Source organism: Typha angustifolia, chromosome 1 (assembly GCF_048772165.1).
Source record: "Typha angustifolia cultivar Huaian chromosome 1, ASM4877216v1, whole genome shotgun sequence".
NCBI lineage: Eukaryota > Viridiplantae > Streptophyta > Magnoliopsida > Poales > Typhaceae > Typha > Typha angustifolia.
The window spans coordinates 9,252,105-9,262,500 of NC_133239.1; the positions used below are offsets into that span (position 1 = coordinate 9,252,105).

General features: G+C 35.8%; 1 protein-coding gene across 1 annotated transcript; it reads left to right on the forward strand.

The window, feature by feature from the left end:
* Window positions 1-1,221: 1,221 nt before the first annotated feature.
* LOC140767331 (uncharacterized) lies at window positions 1,222-9,736 on the forward strand. Its single transcript, XM_073107195.1, has 5 exons — window positions 1,222-1,553; window positions 1,634-1,676; window positions 6,463-6,647; window positions 8,376-8,520; window positions 8,910-9,736. Exons 1-5 carry the CDS (start codon window positions 1,222-1,224, stop codon window positions 8,934-8,936), a joined length of 732 nt encoding a protein of 243 aa, XP_072963296.1. The 3' UTR covers window positions 8,937-9,736.
* Window positions 9,737-10,396: the final 660 nt, after the last annotated feature.

The window sequence follows — 10,396 nt, forward strand, 5'->3', positions numbered from 1 at the left end:
CCATTCATCTTCATTCTATCCCCCTAAGGATGTAGTTCTAAAATAAGATTCAAGATAATTATCTGAATCGTCCTCATCGATTTCCTATTTTTTTTTCCATGTCTATCTTCCATATTTTATCTCCTAGCTCCTCCCTTCTTTGTTTTGTTGTATTTAACTTCCTAGTAGGAGCACTACATTTCACTTGTTTTTTCATAGATGCTATCCTAAACACCTTGTGGGCGATTATCCTCTTAGAATTTTCTCTCTAGAAGAACATTTTCGTAGCACCATTTGTGAAAAATTCTTATCCCAACTGCCCTAGTCATAGCTACGGCTCTGATCAAAACTTCATTTACTCTTTCTAACCCAAGTGGATGATTTCACACCTTCCATTTTTTGTTCATTTCCTTCTATTTCACATTTAATTTCAAACACCATATTTTCTGTCATCACTGCTAGTGTAATAGGAATATCGACGATGTCTTTGACCATAACTTTTAGTCTAGCTACTTTTAATTCTTCTTTCTTCATAATTTTTTCATCTACCATAATCAAAGTACCAAAATTTTCATACAATAAATGTAATTCCAACAATGAATAGGAATATTTGCTAACCAAATTCAGATCGACTCTTTCTAACATACCATCTGGCGGTCTTTTCTCCACAGGGCAAACATCACCACCGTAATGCCAAGATCTACCTCTTCTCCTTTGATACCTTTTCCATAAGCAAAGGAAAATCCACTAGGTACTCATAGTTTGAGGCTGCTCTAGCCCTCCATTCATGACCCCCCTTCCACAGTGTATTCATAGCCAATTCCAAGTTGTGGGTAAAAATCCTATCTCTTTTGATGGTGGCAACAATACATCTTCTCAATTTGAACTCATTCTTGCGCATCACCTCAAAAGCCCGAAGAAGCACCCAAGTCGACTTCACAAAAGTAATCCCTTCTAAAATCGAACACCTTTGCACCCCATAGCATGATACTTAAACTTTTCACACTAGTAGTAGAGAATACTATTCCGGCACACAGCTGCCCAATGCCCATTCTCTTGGCACCGGCGCAACCACCAGATTGCCTCCTCTACGTAGCCATCAAAACCCTAGATGTTTCTTGATTAGAATAAGAAGCAGAACCTCACTGTATAAGGGTTTGCTATTCCACTTCTCAAGATTTCCATTAATTCTCTCTTCTATGAGGTGTGATCTCTGCCAAGACTTTCCCATATAAATTTTCCATGAGTATGAGATTAGCAATCCTGTTGGCCGAGGCAATCTCACTCCTCTCTCCACTCTCATCGGATCTCAACCTGCACTATCCGTTCCAACTGCATCCTCCGAAATCTCATCATGGATCAGATTGGCAATTGATCCATGGGCCTCTCCATGGGCTCGGGCCTTTCCCAGACGCCATTCTCTACATATATCTTCAGTTAGCTCTAGTTCATCTTCGCCTCAACCTTTCACCCCCCGACAACACCTTCTCTCTACAAACTTCGTCTCTTTGTTCCTGGAGCTTCTCCATTAGAGGAGGAGAGCAAGTTCGAGTGGTCTCCTACGCCATGCCTCGGTAATCTCACACTAACATTCTCTTCTAATCTACGCCATCTTTGTTTCTAAAACCTACTTTCATGTCGTTTCTTGATGCAGGCATTACTGCGATTTCTACGATACTTACCTCGCGCACGATTCTGTGAGTCGATCCGACTTTTTTTTTTTGCTGTCAGTGCTACTACTATTATTATTGTTGTTGTTGTTATTATTATTACTATTATTATTATCTTTTTGTCGAATGAGTGGAATACTGAGTTAGAAGTTTGGAGAAGAAGCTTAGAAAATGGAATCCAATTCTAGTAAATCTAGAGAACAAGATGATGTACAAAAATGATACTTGAGGGACACGTTCTACCTAGGGGAGAACTTTTCCTGTCGCATTGGACCTATGGTTCAAGAAGAAGAAGTTGAGATCAACGACGCCATTGCACACAGGAGTAGAGTAGAACGGATAAAATGGAGAAATGCTCCTTGAGTGTTGCGCGGCTTCCCCTTAAAATGATTTTATTAGGGCCGCTTCAAGACCTGCCTTGCTTTTTAGATCACAATATTGGGAAATTAGGAAATGACTTATACAAACGTTGAGTGTAGATAAGATTAGAATGTCGAGATGGGTGAGTGATGTTGGGGACTATAACAAAACACAAAATATTGGATGTGCATATCTGAAACAAATTAGAATTAATACCTATAGTGGGTAAGCTATGTGAGAATCAATTGTGATGGTTTAGGCATGTTGCACAGGAGAAAACAAAATGGACTGGCAAGGAAACTGTTTTCTTATTGATATAGAAGAGGCTTTAGAGGGAGAGGAAGGCAAAAATGATGTGCAACGAAGCAATAAAAGAATGGAGGAAAATAATCCATATAACTGACCCCAAATATTGGGTACAACATTTTGTATTAAGTTTTTGTTGAACATGGGGAATGTAGGTTTTTTTTTTTTAAATCTTGTTCTGGATTCTGGAAATATTGTTGAGAAATTTGTAGATGTGTGAGAAAATGAATTATATGAGGTAAGGGAGAGAGTAGTTAGTAAATGGGCATTTTCTTTCATTGGCTTGTGATTTGATTTTTGGATTTTGCTTAAAAATTATTAGGAATATTTCTTGTTGTCATATTGAGAGAGAGTTGTTGAGAGATGGCTAATTTTTCGGTTTTTTCATTATTGATAATTGGACATTTCTGCTTTCTTATTATAATTTGGTTGTTATTGTGGTGCTGCTAACTTTTAATAATGTTGTGAGACAGGTTATAATTTTTGTCTCTCAGAGCGTAAATTTTTATCTTCTTGAAAAGGGGGTAGCAAGTGCCCTTTCTTGATTCTATTTGATAATGAAACCTAGCCTTCTCTAGATAGCGCTGCTAAGTTCTATAATGTAGTTAGACAGGTTAAAGTTTTTGTTTCTCAGAGCTTAAGTTCTTATCTTCTTGAAAAGGAGGTAGCAAGTGCCCTTTCTTGATTCTATTTGATAATAAAACCTAGTCTTCTCTAGATGGTTGTGTTTCTTGTTTTCCCATTTTGAAATTGAGAAGTTTCTCTTCTCGTGTTGGTCAAGCATTTCACAACAGAACTGATTATACTTTTCTTGCACAATGAAAAATCTTTTTGAAAACAATCATTGGTTGTTTATTATTTGAAATGTCCTAGTTTTCCTTAATTCTTTGGGCACACTATATTTTCTCTCGTTAGTTTCCATAAGTTTCCATCTGCTAATTTGAAAACTATTCATATGAGGTACCCTAAAAATAAGAGAGCTTTTAATGGTAACATAGAAGTTCTTCTCCACTTTTTATAGGGAATAAATGGGACCTAATGAACACTTATTTCTTATATTGGTTACTTCAACCAGAAGAACAATGTCATTTATTCGCAAGACAAAACATTATATATCTATGTTTTTACATATACATATATCTATTTCTACTTTCCAGCATGGAAGTTAGTTTTGGTCGATCTCGAGTGCGATTGGCCGATACCTGATCCATTTCACGTTCAAAATTTTTTTTTGAAAATTTTCTCCATTTTTAAATAATATTTAGAATTTTATGTAATTAAAAAATAATATAATTAAAAAATAATATTCAGATATAATTTTGGATACAGATATTGGATATCCGTTTACTCGCATATTTTTTTTGAATAATTTACAGTTTTTAGTTTGCTTATTTAAATAGTGAATATTAATATTGTTACTAATGATGTGTTATATATTATTTGCACAGGTTAATTTTTCTAATTTATATGTATTTGACATATTAAAAATTTATTTTTTTGTGACCCTTTTAATATTTTTTGTGTTAATTATGTCTAAATAAAATATCATAATTTATTAAAATTCGATCAACATCCGTATAAGATCTGATCCTTTTTCTGAAAATTATCTGTATTTGTATAATTAGAATATGATTTTAAATTTTTTTATCTATCCAATATCTGTATCCGGACTAAAAATATGGATTCAGATGTAGGTTGAGCACTATCCAATCCATTTTTACCCCTATCGATACGTATCATTTTTTCGTATGACTGATGCCGATCCTGATATTAGGAAAGAAGATAGTACTTTTGTACTGACCCATCTGAGGCCCCCAGGCAGTGTCTCTTTCCTATGATTAAATGAACCGTCCCTTTTCTGCCTGATATGAATCTTCATCCAAATGTAAGGCGGCGCTTCCCACTTTAAAGTCTTCGCCTTTAGAGAAAAATCATTGCCCGCCCCAACTCTTGATAACCTTGCTCTCCTCACCTAGCTAGTCTAAGCACAGAAGATCGAAATAGACCAAAATTGGGAGAGAGAAAGGGAGAAAAAGAGGGAAGATAGTAAGAAAGAAGGGAGAAAGAGAGATGAGAGTAAGAAAGAGAAAAAGAGGGTAGGGTGCTTGTCAGAGAGAGAGAGAGAGAGAGAGAGAGAGAGAGAGAGAGAGAGAGAGAGAGAGAGAGAGTATAAAGGAAAAATATAACATCTAAGGTAGCCAAAAGATTGACGGAGCTGGATTTGCGTTGGTTGATTTTGCCGAACATTTGTGGAGGTCAAAACTAAATCAGAAAAACATGGCTTGGGAGAGAGAGAGAGAGAGGAGGGAGTTGGAGAGGGAGAGAATTTTGAGAGAGTTTTTTCTTCAAGGGAGAGAGAGTTAATAAGAGAGAGTTAGTGGGAGAGAGTTTGATAAGAAAGAGAGTTAGTGGGAGAGAGTTAGTGGAAGAAAGGGTAAGAAACTTTTTTTTTGTGTGTGAGAAAAGAAGAGAATGTGAGTGGTAGAAAGGAGAGAGATAGAGGTTGAGAAAATAATATTTATTATTTAATTTTTAGATTATTTATCTAATTTTACAATTTTTTTGTATTTTTAAAATTATTTTATACAGACATATATGAATGGCCGACTCTACCAATATGACCGATACGTATCGTTTTTTCGAACGGTCAATTCAAATCCTGATTCCGATACTTGAAATCTTGCTTTCTAGTCTTTTCTCCAATCATCATGTTGTTGTCTTTTAGTGTAAATTAGGTGTCACTTTTGCAAGCAATAATATTATTGAATATTATGTCCATATAGGTCCCAACTTAATCTAATGAAATGAATTTTAGCAGATGGGAGGACATCTTGTTGCTTGATGGTCTGTACTAGATACAATAAAATGTCCAATTAAGATGAAAAGTTAAGAGTTAGGCTTTAATGTTAGAATTGTATATATGATGACAAACAGAATTCAGATGATAAATGTTGCATAAGATATGGTTTTGCTGTCATTATGTCCATCAATGATCATCGATCTATTAATTGATCAAGGTCTTTCTTGGTCATTGTTGCATAGTGTTTGCATAGTGGAAGAAGCATTATATTATGTTATTTGGCTGATTGCTGCTGATGTTGAGCCCAACTTTATGCTTTTAGCACCCAAAGTGAAATAGGGTGGTTTCCTTTCTGCTTCAGTTTATAAGCAAGAAAAGCCTCTTGTTCTATCTATTGAGGAGGTCCTTCAAGCCGTTTAGATGTGGTTTAATGAGGTTTGTTTTCTATTGAATGTATTCTCAATTTCACTTTTCAGAAGCCTGTTCATATGATCCAAATTCTCCTCTTTAATAGGTTTTTCTGTTTGAAGATCTTTTTCCTTTTGAAGTTTTGATGGTATGATGCATTATTGTCTACTTGTGTACCTTTCATTTGGTGAGCTACTTATTTGCCAACTCATTAAGATTAGTGCCTTCCCCTAAAAGAGAAACTATTTCATGTTGATCACACTGAGGTCTATTGTATAAATTCGTTAGCTAACTCAATGAGTACGAGAACCAATATTTAGTTCCTACTAGTTCAGATATTACTTACAAATATGAGCTAGATTTTACGGATCATATTATCTGTGTTTATCATTCAGCTCCTACATTCTTGTAATTATCCTCCTGAACAATTCACCATCTAATGTAAACCATGACCCCTTTAGATTTTCAGCTACTTGTTAGATTCAATTGTTGGAGCAGCAACTATTTTGTCTGATTTATTCTGGTATCAAATTTGAGATGTCTTTTCCTTCCATCTCTTTTGCAAAGGTAGTAGTATTTCTACAACTCTGTATTTAGCTTCCATTAATTTCATTACTGATGTGCAAGGTTTTAAACCATGTATCCTAGTGATTGGTATGGAATTCTCTTCCCAGTATTTTGTAGTAATTGATATATAGATTAGCTACCTTTGCTCTTAATGGTGCAGTCATCTGTCAGAAAGCAACATAATGTTGGATATGATCACAAGGTTTTAATACTTTCATCAATATATGTTAACTCTCTCTTTCTGGCTTTGGCACTTTGCTCCCATTATCTAATATTTTGCTTGTTTAATTTGTATAACACAAATGTACATTCCTATTCTCAGCAATTTGAGGAGCAACAGACTCAAAAAGTTTATTTGATGAAAAATTCTAGGAGAATCTGGGACAGGCTGCAGCTTTCCAACAAGTAGGTGCCTCTTTTAATCAACATCTCTCTCTGCCAGGAAATATGTGGAGGCCTCGTTTTCCAGTTTTGCCACCTCCAATTTTGCCATTGGGAGCATCTTCTGCACCTCTAATTCCGGTAGTCAGTCCCCTCTTTTGCCAAACCCAGACCAGGTAAATTCGAAACATTTACTTTTATCCTTTCATGCTCTTATACATTTCTGTACCCTGTTTCTTTTTGGGCACTTTGGTGTTTCCCTGCAAACTGATTACATAATTAACTCATTTATCTTGTATTCTGATCATTCACCTGGGTCATACTACTAAAATTTATCTATTGAATGTCAAATATTAAGAATAACACATGATGGACCTCTAGCTATTTTTAGTTAGCTGATACTTACATCATGATCTTGTCTATTTTATGCTTTTATAAAACCAAAGCTAACAATATTACTGAGGAGAACTTATGCTGTCTAGCCAAGACATGAGTAGAATTTTCTTACACCGGTAAAGCAACAGGCAATTGAAGGTCTATGATGCTCTTTAAAGTTGACTTTAAATCTAAGTGCTTACTAGCCTTAGTTTAAGCTAAAAGGTATTAATATGATACCTTCAAGTCTTATTTATGTTGGTTTCAGCAAAAAGTGCAGTTTCATGGGAAACAAGTTGGCTTTGGCTAAATAAAGATAATTCAGACAGGTAAACTTATCCGAGCAGATAATGTCTGAATAATTTTAGTCACCCAAGGATGTTAGAATCGCTTTTCTTGGGATGTTTGCATCAAAACTTTGTATTGGAATGTGTTCTTTGAAACTTTTGACTATTCTTTTAAAAACAATGGCCTTACCGCTTAGGTGTCCATCTTTGTTTTATTTGTCATGTTTTAGTATGTAAGTTGACACTGAAATTCGAATTCATCGTAGATGTTCCTAGATTTGTGGATTTTAATAGCTTACTATGGTTCTTAACAAATATGCAAATTATGTATCTTGTCCTATGTGCTAATTTTAACTGTCTTTAAGTACCAGTTCTATTTTCAAACTGCCTTGTTTTTTGGGCATCCACCCCACCCTATGCAATGGCGAGTGACCGAGTAATAAGTGGCCCCTATCTACCTGTATACTGCCTATAGTTTCTTAAAATCTTGCTCCTGATATAAATCAATATAGTACTAACGATCAACGGTTGTGGCTTAGAGGGATCTACATGTAGACAGCTAACTGGGCACCTTAATGTTATGACCAAAATCATCATTCAGCATTGAACTCTGTCAAGCTTGTTCAGACCAAAATTGTGCTTGATCTGCACGAATATCATTGATGGTGTCATTCATCAGCTGCTGAGAAAGACAGATTTCACCCATTTGAGTCTGAATGTGATCTAAATGCTTATGCAAAAATTGGAACTCTCCCTCAGGCTCATAGTCATGATCAGCAGACTGATATGAGGGATCATCAACATTTGTTACAGGAGTGGAGGAAGTCAGGAAGAACTAGGTTCTGAAGGTGACTTGTGTGCTTGACTGCCTTTGAAAGTGCTCTTGCCCCATGGCTTCAGAGATTTAAGTGTTTCTTCAGAAGAATTACATGTCAGATGGATATCTATCAAGTTAGGGTGTTCGAATGCCTGTCTCAATGTTCTAAAATATAAGGGCATGTGTTTTTGGATCCTTCTCATCCATGTCGGGATACAATTGCAAGAGAAAAAGAAAGGTTTTAAGTCATGTCATTCGAAAGCCAACCTCTACATTCGAACATTGTCGGGATTTTTTGCTAGCTTGGAGTAATTCATGGAACCCTTGAACCCATAGGAGTGTCTGTCATTATCTTGCAGAGATTCAACTTAGATGGAGCTTTTCAGGGTCTTCATCTTTCACATCACTTGTTTTCTAAATTGCAGACGACTTTGTCTTGACGGTTTCAGAGACGATCAATCAATTTTAAGGGTTACAGAGATTAGAAACTTATTACAGAAGCAACGAATCGCAGAATCTAGTGAGAAAAACATTTCAAATAGAGTCGTGGATATCAAGGGTTATCTATCTGTAAGTCATTCTTGTAAAAATGTTATTACATTATTATTAGCAATTAGTTTCACATAAAATCATTTGTGTCTTACGACTGCACATAGGTATTCTTTATTATTCTGCATTTTTAATATAGTAAGTAAGTGCGTATCAAGCTGTGACTAGGATATTTATTATTTTTCAAAGTGAAATAAAAGTTGATGTGATTTTTTAGCTTTTTGTCTGACAGTATACTATAATAACACAAGTCAAACAACATGCATTCAAAATGTATCTATTTCTGCATCAGGCATTGGGCAGAGGGGGAATGCCCCATCTGCTAATTTGTCAGTACGATGCGTGCGGAAGTGTTCATCTATGTTTTCAGTTCCGTAAACATTGAACTGTTCTTTTCTATTATTTTGCAGAATCGAGCATCTCTGGCAGAGCAATAGACTGGGAAAGCCTACCAACTAAGAGACAATTTAACGAAATAGGGCACAGATTCTTTTACTGAAGCCCACCTGATGTATTTATCCCACTTTGAGATGCGGTACTGTCTAGATATGCAACATCTACCTTGAAAACCATTGTTTGATTTATTTATCCTACTTTGTTTTATCTAGAACAGATGCTATATGCCAACAGATGTCCATATGCTTTCAAGATGGTTTGAGGATATGCTTAGAGAGTATCAGTGTTGTTTTCTGAGAGGAGAGAACATAACCTGGAATTCAAACTTGAGAATACTAATTCAACCAGAGCCTTCTATCCATGTATATATGTTGTTTCTAATAGTCTCTAATAAATCCATTTCTTATGGCCTCATGCAGACAGATAGATTCTTGCAGAACGTCAGAGTCTGGGGGAAGTCTCACTTGATCAACGATAGAGAAAGTTTGAACTTTGATTCGTTCAACAACCCTTCCTCCAAGAAGAGTTCAATGAATTTTCCGAAGGCAGAGATCCGATCTCCTAGTTCTCCGGTTACTTCCACTACAACATCTGATGAGAAGAGAGAAGTTAACGTCAGCAACATGTTTGTACAATTGCAACACCGAAAGGAATATTTTTTGTACACCTTGGCTGATAAAAATTCTTGTAGTTTGGGTGTATCTATTAGATTCTTAGGAGCAGTCATTTTCTCCATTCCCTCATAGTTTCAACCGAGCATTTTTGTGACATCTATGGGGGAAATACATTTCATACACTTATCATTTAGTTTTCAAACTATGTAAAGTAACAGATTTCATTTTGTCTACGGCTAAATTATCGCGCACTTTTCATCGGCATTTTTCCTGTAGACATGTTACAACACAAGAACACCAATAACACCAACTAAGAATACATCGCCATCGCGCAAACCGTATCTTCTGAAGTGTGAATTGGACCCTCCCTGATTCGCTCGAACGCATAATTTTCCTCCAATAAAGTTTGAAAACAAAAGAAAAACCAACCTAATTTGACTAATATCAAGCAGACAGCATAATCCATTCCTTTGCCAAGATCATTTTCACATGTTAGCATCACATAGACTTTCCTTGATTCCTATTACATGAAACTGTGTAACTATGTTTTCCAATAGCCTAATTAACTCATAGATTCCTTAAACCCTAGGATGTCTGCTATAGAATGTCTCATTCTTTTCTCTTTTTCTGCAAATCATTTCACCAGCCACTGGGTGTCAAAACTTTGACAGCCCACAAAATTGATTGGTTGAGAATGATGGTTGGACTAATTGGTTGATGGCTATGTAACTGATCCATTTGCATATCTTACAGCTAAGCTTATGGAATTAATGTGACCTAACAAGTGTCCAGCTTGCTCATGATATAGACCAGAGACAAAACATTGGTTGAGGATATCCTTTGTGTCTTCTTTGTTATCAGGTCATTTTGCTTTGATGATCTCTCTT

Excerpts from the sequence above, each read along its gene's own strand:
- LOC140767331 (XM_073107195.1), top strand. The coding sequence starts at position 1,222 with ATGAGTATGAGATTAGCAATCCTGTTGGCCGAGGCAATCTCACTCCTC. Across the intron at positions 1,677-6,462 it reads CTTACCTCGCGCACGATTCT|GAGAATCTGGGACAGGCTGC; the intron begins GTGAGTCGATCC and ends GAAAAATTCTAG. Across the intron at positions 6,648-8,375 it reads TTTTGCCAAACCCAGACCAG|ACGACTTTGTCTTGACGGTT; the intron begins GTAAATTCGAAA and ends TCTAAATTGCAG.